At 44.6% G+C, this 15,513-nt stretch overlaps 1 protein-coding gene across 1 annotated transcript in view; it reads left to right on the forward strand.

The window, feature by feature from the left end:
- Positions 1-15,513, forward strand: part of AKAP12 (A-kinase anchoring protein 12) — a 72,942-nt gene that overhangs the window by 26,627 nt on the left and 30,802 nt on the right. Inside the window, exon 2 of the mRNA XM_081141334.1 lies at positions 13,838-13,952. Within this exon, the coding sequence (XP_080997460.1) occupies positions 13,838-13,952 (115 nt within the window). The remainder of the gene's footprint in view (positions 1-13,837; positions 13,953-15,513) is intronic.

Raw genomic sequence — 15,513 nt, forward strand, 5'->3', positions numbered from 1 at the left:
CATTTGCTAACCTAATTGATATAAAAACTTTTCAGTCTCCAAACCATTTCCCGGTTGTGATATGAATGGATACCAAATCATATTTTTCTGTCTTGGCAGTGCCTCACATTTCTGAGTTTGCCATTGAACTGTTTTTCCCTTGCCAGGAGGTGATCTTACACATCAGAGAACTGCATTTCTTTCCTGTGTGTGTCTTTTTGAAACTACTGATGAGTAGGGAACTTGCAATCCTCAGGGGAGAGTTTATGGAAAAGAGGAAAAGAGAATGTTTTTTAGAAGAATACTGCACAGTTGAGACAGATGTGTATTAAACCAAGTTCTTTTCTGCAGTAGCTTCTCCAGTCCTAATCCACTCTGGTTTCATGTAGATTGTTTAAAGAAAACAGAAAAATATTCAGTGTATTACAGTTTACCACTTGGGTGAGTTACGGGGGGAGGGGAAATCGGTTGTAGTCTGTGATGGAGAAAGCCCATATATTTTTCAGTTTCTGTGAATTTAAAGCAAATCCTTTCCTGTGAGGTAGCGTTTGGTCCCAAAAGAGCAGAGGCTTTGTGTTCATTCACACCTATACTATGATCATCTGCTGGAGGCGATAATTTAAAAAGAGATGAAGGTAGCAATTCTGAGAGAGGGTCATTGATAGGATGCTTGTTTAGGTACAGCCCTTTTTCCTGCAGAAGTAAACCTGCTGGGGGAATGGCATTGAGTTGAAAGGATGTTGTTTGTATTTCAAATCAAGTCAGCAGGAAAGGCTGGCACCTGTCTTCCCAGCTCTGTGTTCTGATATCCAAATAGTTTCTCCCTGGCTGATCTCAAACAAAGTTCAAGAGCAGCAGCAGCCCACGCTGCTTCTGCTTGGCCACCCCGAGGGGACCAGGTGTTGCCCGCATTCTGCAAAAACAAAAACAAAAGAAGCTTCCCTCTGGCGTCACTCGATGCAGAGTGTTTTGACTTCTGAAAATCATTTTATTTGCTTGCAAGTCTTTTGCCAAGTGGTTAACCATCTCCATGTAGCTGTCCATTGTTTGCTGAAGCACTTTTGGCTTTTTCTTCTTCTGTGTCTCTCCAGGTGTCAGAGGATAGTAACTGGACATACCCATTGATGTTAGAGATTGGGGGGAGGGGGGAAGGGGGACAATGTGAGAGAACGATCAGTTGCCACCGATATGCACTGGGACCAGGGATCAAACCTACAACCCAGACACGAGCCCTGACGGGGACCTCCACGGAGAGTCTTGAATGGATCCAGTTGAAAGAAGCTTAGTGCTCCAGGCTAGTTAGCTCAGGGCTTAAACTCTATAGAACTAAACCACCAGTCAGGACCCAGAGCTGCCGCTGCTCACTTAATCAAGATCCCACAGTTGCTGGGGTGGCAAAGCCAGCTGAGATTGTGGTAAATATATTGTATTAGGTTAAAGACACATGGGCACACCATTTAAACTGACTTTTCAAACAATAGGCGCTAAAATTAAGTGCTACTCGGAAGTTGGTAGTTAAAACTCAGGGTTACAGAGACCTCCTAAAATATTTAATTCATGTTTTGAAGGGGGGGGGTAGGCGTTGGGATACATCTGAATGTCCCTTACTCCTCTCACCCCCAAGCCACTCCCTCTCAGAAGTAAAAACTTCTGCATTTGATGGACAGAGCGAGTTTCTCCCAAATTAATGCCTTCTACCCCCTGAATCAGGACAGTGCTCCTCGAGGGTGCTGACGTGGGGAACGAGGCCTAGTCTATTCTACTGTATTACTGATGAAGCTAAAAGTTAAGGCATTGATGGCATTACTAGATGTTCTCTGTATTAGCTGGCAGCTCTAAAAGCTATTTTGACAGGGATAACTTATGATTTATAAATTAGGTTAATGGATTCCCCTTCTAATGGAAAATGCACTTGTATAAGATCACTTATATTCATGTAATAATTAAGTACCTACTGAAAGTGCTTTCTCTTAGGCTTGTGTTTTTCTGGAGGATCTTTTTTTAACTAGACATCATAGGCCATCTTTTCTTTTTGGTATGGCCGGGCTAATTTTGTAAGGAGAAGGTGAGGCTGCCCAGATGTCACTTCCCTCCTGAGGTTGTAATAGGCTTGACTCCTCAGCTCATTCAAAGCCAAGGCCCAGAGATGCTGAACTTGCAAAGATTTCTATTGTGTGACCTGGATTGTAATTCTTTGCTCCTTAGGTAATACGATGACTAGCATGGTTAGGGTGTGGGTCAGTTTGGGTTTGGTTTTGCTTTGGTTTGTTTTAATATACATTCATTGTCCAGAAAGTATATTAAATATCTTAGAATAGTCACTATTTTTTAATGAAAAAATTATCTTAGCACCTATTAATGCTTATGGTAACCAGTATTATGGAGTTCCTTCTCCACTGAGTTCAGGTAGCCTGATGGGGCCGTTTCGGTGACAGGACCCCTTGGCAGTGACTCAGAGGCCAAAGTTCCATCTGACCTGACAGGCACCTGCAAGAGGGTTAGGTAGGATATCCCTCCACCACACTGCATCAGCCGGACACCGGGATGAGCCAAGGCCCAGTATGGACTGGTGGGACACAGTGCAGAAGCAGTGCTCACTGCTGTCCCTCACCCAACCCTTGAGTCCCTTCTCCACTTTTACATCCATACTGTTGGGTGCCCCCACTGGAAGATGTCAAGCCAAGCCGATTGATCCCAGCGCCAGTACTTCAAAGTTCAGTTAGGACTCCTCTGTCATTTTATCAAACGCTGCCTTCCTCTCTTCCCCTCAGCGGCCACCCCCAACCTTCACCAGTTTCTTTTTACCCCTCCTGCTCCCTCAACAAACAACCTCCCCTCCGTTTCCTTACAGATCATTCCAGCGAGGCCCCGCCTGTAAACCTACCTGCATGGAAACTGCCTCCCCTGCGTGGAAACTTACCTCCTCGTAATTCAGCTGCATTTGGATTTGTTTTCCTTTTGAGAGCTGGTTTCCAGTTGTTACAAATAGCCAAATCCAGTGTCCCCACTCACCATTGACAGGTTCCTTTGGTCCATATCAGGACTCTGGGACAGAAAGTCCTGCTGTCTCCTGGGGAACTTTAGAAATTACTAAGACCTGGGTCCCATTCCCAGAGATTCTGATTTAACTGGGTTGGGGTGTGGCCACAACATCAGCTCTGCAAAGTATTATCCCCATTTTATAGGTGGAAAAACGGGGGCTCAGAGCCTGAGAAATGGGCTCAGATGTCTCAGGGCTGAGCTGGGATCCTCCACCCCTCTGTGTGACTGTAAAGCACGCTCTTTCCATTTGTTGCAGGACACCCTGCTGGGTCCTCAGAAGCACTGTAGCATTTTACTGGTTCAGGGAAGGGCCCTGCCATGACCTGCCTTTTATGAGTCAGTGGGCCTCGACAGAGTCCTGTTTCACTCGAACTAGACTTGCTGATAAACACCGGCTGTGCCCAGGGAGCCAAGGGCCTGGGTTCATGTAGCTTTGATTTGACACATGGCAGGCCATTTGCATTCCAGGGAGTACTGAGCTAAGCACACACGTCAGAGAAACCCATTTCAGTTTATCATTTTAATTCTGCTATTAACCATCCACAGACCCTAAATGGATTCTACAAAATGGCATCTGCAAGTCCATTATCAGAGCTAAATGTTTAATAACTTGCTTAGATAATCCCCCCACGGTGTGTAGGAAACTTTCTTTAGTTTTTTTTGTTTTGTTTTTTCACGTAGAAGGAGGCATTTCTGGAAGTCCCTCTGGGATGGCTTAATATAGCTCTCAGCCCCCTCCCCTTCCTTCCTTGCCCAGGGCCCTCCATCCTAACGGCCTCAGGCGGGAGAGGTCCTGGTGGTGGAGCCCCCGCCTTCCCTGTGTCAGAAAGCACCAGATGTGAGGCAGACACTTAATCAATTGAGAAGCAGCTTAAAATTCAGCCTCGGAAGCAGTAGATGCTCTTTAGCAAACAGAGCACGACTCTTTGTGGATTAGCAATTTGCCGCTTTTCTATTCTGTTTCTTAAGTGTTTCAGTGATTGTGCTAGCAATATTTGGAGTAGACATTACAGGATCACAGTTGTTATTCTTGGTGAAATCACATCCTCTTAGATGGACCATCTTTGCAAATTAAGCCCATTCTATTGAAAAAAAGACAATCGATGTTGCGTGTTCATTTTCTTTTTAATCGAATAGAGCACAGACTTCAAATGGAAGGAGGGAGATGGATAAATTCTAACTGGATTAAAAAATCAGCTGTTCCCCAGTCTACGCGGCTCTGTGGTTGAGCGTCGACCCATGAACCAGGAGATTGCGGCTGGATTCCCAGTCAGGGCACATGCCAAGGTTTCAGGAGGCAGCCCATCAATGACTCATCATTGATGCTTCTATCTCTCTCTCTCCCTCACCCTTCCTCTCTCTGAAATCAATTAAATAAAATCAGTCATTTTAAGCGATTCGGGTCAAAGGCAGTACAGCCACTAAATTTGCTTACTGATAATGTATATTATTTAACTTTGACAGTGATCTCAGTTACCCTCCTAATTTAATAACATATTGCCTGTGCTCGGTGATATTTGGAGTAAACTTCTGTTCCCACTCCCTGTATTGCGGTCATCACCGGGGTGTAGAACCTGCAAGAGGCGGTGATGCGTGCTGCCTTTGGGCTGCTTAAAACAACCGGCCAACCTGCCAACAAACAAATGAGCAAATACACAGATTTCTCAGGATGGGAGAAGAGCTTCTTGTAAGAAATCCTCCTGTGTCCCCCTTTCCTCTGTCTGCCCTCTCTCCTATAAATAAGTGATGGGCCTCTGCCGCTGGGCCCTCCCTCTAACCCAGGCGTATGTCTTGTTTCGGATGTTGGCGTTTGTTGTGTCAGGTGTGGCTTGTATAGTTTTCATTACTGATTCCCTCCATGGTGAGGTCTCCTGTTACAACTTGGGGACACGTCTTTGATTAGAAGAAGTAATATTAGCATCTAAAGTTTTTTGAACCTTAAAATTTGAAGTTGATCTGAGATGATGCTGGTTTCCAACTTTTGTCAAAATTATTTGCCAGGCTAAGAAACTATTTAGTCTTTCTATGGCATACAGTGGATTTCAAAACATTTTATACTATTAAATTCCTTAGCAAGGGCATGATGTAAGTATTTCAGTGCCAAATGCAGACTCCTTTGAGAGAGGCAGCCACTTAATGAGAGAGTAATAACTTAAAGGCGACCTGGTGTGAAGGGATTAAGTGGGAACTGGGATCTTGACTTCTACATCTGCCACAAGTGGGACTAGTATGAACCTGCTGGTATGGGGACTCCAAAGGAACTAGACGTGAGACTTGTCAGCAGTGTCTCAGACAACAAGCTTGTGCTTTTAGCCTACTCATTTTCATTGGTGTCTTCCCAGAAATATTTTGCATTTGGGCTCTGTGGAGGCCTTACAAAGTCAAGATGGCTGTTGATTTGCCCTGTACACCTTGTGGGTGCAACAGGGGGGAAACGTAGCTTGTCTTAGACATCCGTGCTGTATATCCTAACACAAGAATATAAGCTCTAGGGGTCTGTATCCTGAGGTGTCTAACTTGACAAGACCTGTAGACAAGATCTTGCTACCATGTAGGCCCCACCCCCTGGGGCCCAGTGTCAGATAACTAACCAATAGATGTGAGGTGCTTACTTTCCTGTTAAACATGTTTTGAAGTTTAAGAAGAGGGTAAGTAACGTGAGCGTGGGATTTGTTCCCTGTCCTTAACACAGAAAACATTTGAATTGTTGGGTTGCTCCGTCTTTTCCCCCAAGCGGCCACGCCAGTTCAACCATGGGCCGCTGCTGCAAGATCTCTGTTAGATGGCTGGGGTCACTGATCCAGCGTTCTACAACGAGGAATGCATTCTTGGTTTAAGGCAAGTTGGGGGGAAAAGAATACAGTTTTCCAAGTTCAGTTCAGCCCTTAGAGTTCTTTTTTGATTCTGTGAAGGTGAGTAGTGATTCCTTTTTTTTTTTAATGTTCACCTGAGGATATTTTTTTCCCATTGCTTTTCAGAGAGTGGATGGCGGGGGACGGGGTGGGGGAGAGAGAGAGGAGCATCATTGTGAGAGAGACACATCGATTGGTTGCCTCTTGCACTCACCCAAACTGGGGCCTGGGATAGAGCCTGCAACCAAGGCACGTGCCCTTAGCTGGAACTGAACCCGGGACCCATCAGTCCCCAGGCCAGTGCTCTAACCACTGAGCAAACTGGCCAGGGCAAGTAGTGATTCTTAAGCAGGAGTGTTAGGTGGCACATTTGGGGCGGGGAGTAAGGGTGCCTCATGCCCTGCCGTCCCCATGTACAGCTTCCACCTGGTGGTATCAGAGGCTTGGCCGAGGAGCCAGAGGTATTTATTAGCATCTCTCTGTCCTAAGTTGTCCTCTAAGTATGACACAGACCTGAATGTCACAGGGGCTCCACACATGACAAAGGAGGTGTTTCACACACTGGACTTCTGGTAGACCATCTTCGCTCAGTGAATGCCTGTCGTTGGGAGGTGGTACTTTTTATTTCCTTAATCTCAAGCAGAGATCTTATAAATTCCCTTTGCCTGAAATCAGCACGGTTGCTCTCTCACCTCACCAGATTTAGAGCTCTCTGTTTTCTTTTGCATACTTTCCCAGGGAATCCAGGAGTTTTAATACTTTTCAAAACAACTATAACTTTTCACAGTAGGGCAATATTTGACTGAAATGTTGTGTGTTAAAACATTGCTTTTATCCTGGTGTCTTTAGTTATGGGGGATGTTAATAGCTGTGGCTCAAAGAGCATTCTGTAAGTCATTTTAGAAAATGCTACAATGATCTCCTTAGAGGTTCAGAAAGCATATTAAAAAGTCTCCAAAACCTAAGTAAATCTGCTTAATTTTGTCTTCTAGATTGGAGTTTCCCAAGCCAGTCTGAGACTGGTGTTGGTACACCTGGTATATTACCAATATTCTTGGGGACTAGTTTGGAAAAAAGCTGATCTTCAAAATTTAGAGGCCTAATTTGTAACATTCTTAATAAAATAAGCTCACCTGTGGCAGCCATTGTCCTTTGGGATTTAAGTACTGAATATGGGATATTATTCTCTAAGACACCTAATAATTTGAATATTTCAATGTTATTCCGTTGAATTGAAAATTAACTTTGCAACCTAAAAGCAAACCAGTAATTTTAGTGGCTCTCTCTTAGCTTTCGTTCTTTTTCTCATGTCTGTCTCGAGAAAGGAGTCTGAGTTAAGTAAGGTAGCCACTTAGCTACCTTAATTTCCACAAGTTCTATCTACTGAAAACTATGAGAAATCAGGGATTTGTAGACAGTCACCTGAGAGTGTTCATCTGGTGTATGTGCCCTTCACCCAGTGGCATTTAAGGACCCACAGGCTCATGTGCTGTGAGGATATTATTCCAGAAACTTCCCTTATACAGTGAGCATTACAATTTAAAAGGCAGAATAAGATTAATCTTTGTGTTCTGAACATTAGAATTTCTTCTACTAGGGTTTAATTAAATTCATGGAGCACAGCAAAAGTGTTCTAAGCCAATCGAGTATGAACTTAGTTAAATGTTGCTCTTTGGTGAGTATTTTTTACACCTGACAGTTGGCAGGGGGATGTTGTCCAGTTGAACAGCACTGTGGACTCCAGGTCAGATCTCAGAAGTGAACACCTACAAGATAAGATGCTGGGGTGCTGAGGGGCCAGATAGTCGGGCCATGTGTTTTCACTGCACAGGGCTGGCAGCCACACTGGCTCTGGATGGTGGTGATGAGATGCCCGCCCTGTTTTCTGGGTCTTTCAAATTAACACCGTCCTGTTGGAAGCAATGTCACCAGTCAGGATATGTTTGTTGGCTGGTGGTGTTTTGCAGAATATCTGAGTGGAAAGAAGTAGCATGAAATTAAAAACAAGCGGAGGTTTTATTTAAAGATGAGAGGCTTCCAGGCTTGAGTAGTTGAAGGGGGGAAAGCTGTCCCACTTACAGAAGGGTCTGTCATCTCTTTCAGGAGGAAAGTTGGGATCAGAAAGAGATCTCGAGGCCCGGCTGGTGTGGTTCAGTGGTTGAGCAACGACCTATGATCCAGGAGATCCCAGTTCAATTCCCAGTCAGGGCATATGCCCGGGTTGTGGGCTCCATCCCCAGTAGGGGGCGTGCAGGAGGCAGCCGATCAATGACTCATCATTGATGTTTCTCTCTCTCTCCCTCTCCCTTCCTCTCTCTGAAATCAATGAAGATATATTTTAAAAGAAAGAAAGAAAGAAAAAAAGATCTCAAAATGTCAGCTTCTTGGAGACAAGGACTTCTATAACAGGTCACTAGCATCACTCCTGACCTGGGGGACACACTCCTCTCAGTTTCATGTGGTCTGAGAGAGCTTTTGGCTCAGCGTGTGGACAATACCTCTGAAACTGGATACGAAGTTCATATTCTGTCTCTTTAAAAGCCTTGGAAGTTAAATAGTCTCATATTTTTCTTTTGTGGATTGCCTTAAATCTTATTTAAATTCATGGAGTATAAATATATCTTCTTTACTATATAAGCATTGCCATAGCACCACTTACTATATATCTTGAATTAATTAGAATTTAGATCATTACCAAGAGATGAAACGTTTTACTATTTAAAACACAAAACAATGAAAACTTCTGTTGACTGTTTGGACATTTTCTTGACTTCACAGATTTTATTGACTGTACCCCAAAGTTAAACTGTGAGAAGTTCTCAAAAGAAAACTTATTTTTTCTTTGAATTCTGGAAAGTTTCAAACCATACCCAAAAGCAGAGAATAATACAGCAGACACCCAGGTACCCATCACCCAGCTTCAGCTTTCATCAGCATTTTACCAACCTTATTTTGTCTCATTTTAATTTTTATATTTTATTTGAGTACTTTAAAACAGACAAGATATGTCATCTGTACATCCATCATTAAATATCTCTAAGCGTCAAGGACTTTATAAAATAATATAACCACATTGTCATATCACACATCACGGAATTTACAATAATTTTTTAGCATCTTAAAGAAAACCTTTAAAAATATTTTAACACTGACGTTTCTGTACGGTTTTCTTTCTGCATCTCAGAGGTGGCTCGCCCTTGCGGCTGAGTGCTTTCGTATTGGGGACAAGGCATCTGAAAGCTAACTTGTTGGCAAGCACGGCTGTGTAGGAGAGGCAAACCGGCTAGGGTGACAGTCTGAAATTGTTATCGTATGGATTACTGTTGGAGTAATCAGTTCCCACATTTAGTCTCCATTTTAGTTCCTATTTCTAGAAATTTCAGTGCGCATCGGGTAATTTTCTATGTGCTTGTGTTTAAATAAAAAGGGGAATGAAATATTGTTGCCATTGCCCAGGTGTTTGCTGTGTGGACAGTGTGATCCTAGAATGAATATACCGTTTGGACTTGTGAACACTGACTTGTGTAAGTCTGCAGGCCCTGGCTGCTCTGGCTCCGTTGATTGAATGTCAACGTGCGCTTTTGACTCTGATTTCTATTTTCTTCTGTTTGGCTTTTTGCAAGGTCTCCTCTCAGGACACTGTCTATTAGAATGAAGAAAACCCATTGAAGAGTTGTCTTCACAAATTTTGTCCTGGATTTAAAATTCCCTCCAGCTAATCTTTTTTCCCCTAACTGCTGGCGTGTGTTTCCTTGTTAGAGTCACAAGGTCCTGGTCCTCCCTGGCTGCAGCCTCGTGGGTTTGCTGCCGGAGTCGGGGTGAGCTGCGGGCTCAGAGCCTCATCTGCCACCTGGGCTGCAGGGCCGTGCCCCCCCCCCCCCGGGCCCTCACCCAGCGAGCGCCACCCCGTGTGAACACAGTGACCCTAGCAGGCCGCCGCCTCTCTGCTCGGATCCGTCGCTGGGGAGCTGGGCGCTCCTGCTGCTGGGCCTGCGGAGAGGGAGGGAGGGGGCAGAGAAGGGGCCGTTTTCCATTTTCCGCAGCGACCTGGCTGCCGTCGCGGAGACTCTCAGCTGTTGTCACAGGGCTGAGAGGCCGACACTGCTGCTGGGAGCGTTGGAGCTCGCTCCTCAGTGTTTGTCCACGTGGCGATGCTTTACGGGAATGAACTCTGGCTCACCCGCCCAGAGGATCTAAGCTTGAAAACACTGAGGGCTTTGATTTGCTCTAAGGAGGCCTCTACCCTTTTTGAAGCCCAAATCCAGGGGGAAATAGGCTTTCTGGTGCTCGCTGTGTTTAAGTGCAAGGAGCAGGTCTTCCGAGTCTGCTTCCCATCTCAAAAGACATCACTTTTGAGAGAATGACTGAGGACAAGCTGGATTCGTGTTTATTGATCATTGATAAAGAAATGCACCCACAGAGTATGGAACAATCAGATTATAAAAAGCATGTTCTCTCCTTTTTTGTTTTTTTAAAAAAGAATGCCATGTGCATATGTAGACACATAGAAAAGACAGAAAGGACTTTAAATGGGATTAGGTTTCTTATAATTTGGGGTGACTTTATTGATAACTCTCAGAGGCACCATCTGAATCTTTAGCAACAGTATAAATTATTTAGATGGTTGGGGATGGGAGGAAAACCAACCCCCCCTTTTTTAAAAAATATATCTTTATTGATTTCAGAGAGAGGAAAGGAGAGGGAGAGAGAGATAGAAACACCAGTGATGAGAGAGTCATTGATCAGCTGCCTCCTACACGCCCCTGACTGGGGATGGAGCCCACAACCTGGGCACGTGCCCTGATTGGGAATCGAACCGAGATCTTCTGGATCCTAGGTGATGCTCAACCACTGAGCTACACCTGGCCAGGCCAACCCTCCTTTTTTTGACATGGAAAAAAGTTTATTATCTATCCTCAAGAACACAGGTGGTTTTGTAAAGTCATCTTTAAGTGAAACATAGAGCGGTTAAAACGTCTAAGAGTGGCTAGGAATGAACTCTCATTTTTGTGTGGGGTGTCGATTGTCACAGACTGTGATTGCTCACTCGAGACATCACCCATGGGGTCACAGCTTGGGTACGCTTGCTGAATCTAAGCTATGAATATACTAAAATAGGCTGTGAACTCAGTTTTATCAGTGTCGCCATCATAAATTGCCTGTCACCAAAGTCAACTCATGAAGTGCCTTCCTGCAATAGAGACAGTTGCCCTGTGGGCACTGGGAATGACTAATCCAAAATTCACTTACCACACTTTAAATATACAGAGGGCTAGCGGTAATCTCAGTTTTTTAGACTCATTTTATTTACATCGCCTTAATATACTTCATTATATACATATAACATTTAAAAAAATCATTTCTTTTCAGTTACAGTTGACATACAATATTATATTAGTTTTGGGTATCCCCCCAGTGATTAGACATTATATAACTTACTAAGTGATCATCCTGATAAATCTCACACCTGTCACCATACATAGTTATTAGACTATTATTGACTATATTTGCTATGCTGTACTTTACCTCCCCTGTATCTATTCTGTTACAACCAATTTGTTCTTAATCCCATCACCTTTTCACCCATCCCCCAAATATACATATATCATTTCTATACGTGGATGAGAGTTTGTGCCTATGTCCTATAAGATCCTTCACGTTTAAAGAGATTCAATTTGACTCTGGCTAAAGATATCTTGGATTTGATAATTCGCAAAGAATTATGAGAAATCTTTCAAGAGTTATAGAAACTCTGTAGAATTCTAAACTCCATAAACCTTCAGTGTTCTGGTTCCTAAACCAGGAACCAGCAGTGACTGCACAGTTGACCAGCATTTACTGCATTGAAACTGAAGCTTTCTCATGTTCCCTGTTCAGTTTGCGGTGTTATGGTGTATATGGCAACCTTTTTTTGGTTTAAGATTCGTTGGGTTATCATGTAGCCTGTGATGGTATGTTTCTTGCTTTCCTCCCTTGGCTCTTCATGTTATTACTCAAATGTAAGTCTAACCTATGCACATAACTAGTGATATTTAGTTAAAATACTCTTTTAATTGCTCACATTTTTGCTGATGAGCATTGTGGAGACCTCCCCCCCCCCCTTTGCTTTTGTCTTTGGGTTTCATTAAAAGTCCCGTCTTTCATATTTTGGTAAGAGAAGAATTGAAGTGGAAATGTAATCTGAGTATTCTGTCTAATAAATGGACTCAGCGTGGGCCTGTGGAAGCCAGCCATCCCTTCGGCAGCGGATGTCCTACAGCACAGTGGTACTGCTTCAGGAGGCGGCTCATGCGGTTGGCGGGCAGCTTTGCTGGGAGCAGGGAGCAACCACGTGAAATCAGTTTAGACCAGCTCAGGCCTTCTGGATGGACCTTCTTGAACCCGCTGACCCTTCAAGGCTCTGATGGAAGTCATCGATTTGGCCGGCGTGCTCTGTGGGCCTGTTAGCAGTGGGTAGTGATGCCAAATGGAGTGTTAAGCTTTGAGATTCCTGTGGAGTCCAGGTCTGGATACTGTGGAATGCTCTTTGAGGCATTTTATCATTGCGCGTAGTAACAGGTCCTGCAACAACTAATCGTGTTGTAGAAAAACCCTGGAAGTAGTCAGCGGTGAGCCCTGCCTCCAGGCCATGGCTGCCTTCATTCCTGAGCCGAGGGAGCTTGTCCAGCCAGCCTGACACTCTGCAATCACTTCGGGTCTCAGTGTTCTTATCTGTAAAATGGAAATAATGGTACTTGCTAAGTTGGTTTTAAGACAAATGAGAAAAGTATATGAACTATGAAGCATTGTTGAAATCTTTCGGTTCCTATCTAAAGGGTTACTGTGCTATTTTTATTTGGCTTACATTTTTTTTTTTTTTAATATATCTGTATTGATTTCAGAGAGAGGAAAGGAGGGGGAGAGAGAGAGAGAGAGAAACATCAATGATGAGAGAGTCATTGATCGAGCCCTCAACCCAGGCATGTGCCCTGACCGGGAATCGAACCCCTATCGCCTGGATCCTAGGTCAACGCTCAACGGCTGAGCCACGCCCGGCCGGGCTGGCTTACATTTTTTAACCTATATTCTCAGGATTTAGACGATGTCCTAAGGGCATGTCTATATGTCGACTGTTTTTGCAACTGATGACTTTGATTGCACAAGTTATCCTATAGGGAATACTGCAAATGATCATTTTAGTAATATTTTCACTGAAAAACAATGACTCATAAAAACACATGTTACATACCTCTTTTGTTCACTCTGGGTAGATTAGCCTTTGAACCATGGGGTTTTGCAACTTGCCGCTCTTCTCTGCACCCCCTCTACCCCTTTCTCAGACTCCCCTTGCCTGGGAACTTGGATCTGTTTCACCTTTACCTCTCCCGACACCCCAGCCTAGTTAGGGCCCTCAGTTTATTGCCCTTTGTTCTATGATTCCTCCTTCATGACAGTTTCCATAGCTGCCAGTTAGTAATTATTTTTTTAACTACCTCCTTCTACCTTGAGAAGGGCACAGTGTCACTTATGCATATCCTAGTCAAATATAAGTAACTTCTAATCCCAAGGAAACATTAAAGTAAAAAACTTTTTTTTAAAGTCTGCCTTCCATAGTAGTTTGTAAGCTCAGCATGGAGGGACCACACCTGATGTACCCGTTGTTTGTTATATTTCAAATAAGCCTGGGATGGTGGGTGTGTAAATCACGCAGGGCGTTGAGATGAATGAATGAACAAATGAATGAACGAATGAACGAATGAATGGTGTGCACATTTACACGGATGCAAAGCCTTATCTGCTTCACAGTCACTCCATGTACCTTTTGTAAGGTCGCCGGACCATTCAGATGAATGAGAGGCTTAAATCTTCATTGTCATTGACCCTCATTTCTCTGTAGTTCTCCTCTACGTGATTTCTCTTTCTTGAAGTTACAGTATTTCTAACTTGGTTGTGAAGACTAAAATTCAGTTTTGTCTTCCCCGTAGCTCCTACAGAAGAATGGTCAGCTGTCCACCGTCAACGGCTTAGCTGAGCAAGGAGAGCTCAGCCTCCGGGAGGGAGCCCTGAATGTCCAGGAGGAAGAAGCCGTTGTCACAGAGGGTAAGCGGCCTTCCCAGGCTCTGAGCAGAACGGGGCTGGAGGGCAGATGACACTTGCACAGACTCCAAGGAGAGTACCTTAAACGCAGGTCTGGGCAGAATATGTATATGCTGTTATCCTTCCTGGGGGTGGATGGTGATGACAATAAAAGCAGTGAATTGGTTACAAAAGGAAGTATTTCTCGGACCATTTGGGAAGGCTCTACACTTAGGTCAGGAAGTTAAACCAGTTCTTGGGTATAGAAAGTGAAGGCATGTTCCCTCTTTCTTAGACGTACTCATCTGGGTCTAAATGTTGGCTTTTGTCCTGTGTTTCACTCTTGCCTTGTCCCAGCCACTTGTCTGGTGTCTAATGTGAACCCTTGGAAACGCTGGGGTCATGGTTGCTGTAAGAGTCAGTGTCTCTCTGGAGAGCCTGCTACACGTGCACAGATTTTCCGGTTGTGCATTTCGGGGTGCACTCCTCTTTGCCTAAACCATCTTCTGTTGCATGCTTGTAGTTCCTGAGCGTTCAGATCCTAGAGGGGTGGTTGTTGGAAAGCGAGCCTTTTACCACAGTACCAGTAGTTTGATTTCAGTGCCTGCAGAGTGGTGAGAACCACGCCTTAGGGTCAGAATCAAGCACCTTGACCAGCAGGTCTCATGTGACGGGCCACGTGCTGGAGATGAAGGCAGCTAAGCAGCGGTCCACCACCTACTGTGCCCGCCGTCGGGGAGAGAGAAGCCAGTCCACGGAAGCATAAGTCAGATAAAGATAAGGTTAAGAAGGAGTGGTAATCGAATGAGTTTTGCAAGAGAAGAGAGCTGCTCCGAGTGCAGGTGGGGCAGTTGTTGGAAGTCAGAGGGTGGGGAAGATCAGGGAGCTGAGGTGAGGTTGGGTTTAGATTATGGAGACACAGGGGATGCTGCCAGAGTGAGACCAACAACAGGTCCTGGAACTGTGCCTTTTGTGCATTATGGCCTTAAAAAGTTACAGCAGCCCTGTGAGCGAGGTACGTTGATACCATTCTCGAGATGCAAACCCGCATGGGCTGATTGCCAGTCGCCAGCTCCCAACCACTGTGCTGTTACTGTGCAGGGCTTGTCCACAGGCTCATCAGTTGGCACCATGTAAGGATGGAAACCCAGAAAGGAAAACAGCCGGGGGATAGGGCCCTGAAAGCATGTGGAGTTTAGAAAGTATTTAGTAGGGCCTGGCCAGGCGTGGCCCAGCAGTTGAGCATCGACTTATGATCCAGGAGATGGTGGTTCGATTCCCAGTCAGGACACATGCCAGGGTTTTGGGCTTGATCCCCAGCGGGGGTGTGCAGTAGGCAGCCGATCAATGACTCTCTCATCATTGATGTTTCTGCCTCTCACTCTTCCTTCCTCTCTCTCTCTGAAATAAATAAAAAACTATATTTAAAAAAAAGAAAATATTTAGTAGGCAATGCGGTCACTGAAGTGTGCCTCCAAGGTAGTGCTGGGGTCAGGCTGTCTGTGGGATTGATAAGAAAAAGGAGACAAGGGGCTTGATAAGAGCCACTTTTCAGCCATGGGGGTCAACAGTGATTGTTCTAGAA

This window comes from Miniopterus schreibersii (genome assembly GCF_964146895.1).
Source record: "Miniopterus schreibersii genome assembly, chromosome: 6".
NCBI classification, from domain to species: domain Eukaryota; kingdom Metazoa; phylum Chordata; class Mammalia; order Chiroptera; family Miniopteridae; genus Miniopterus; species Miniopterus schreibersii.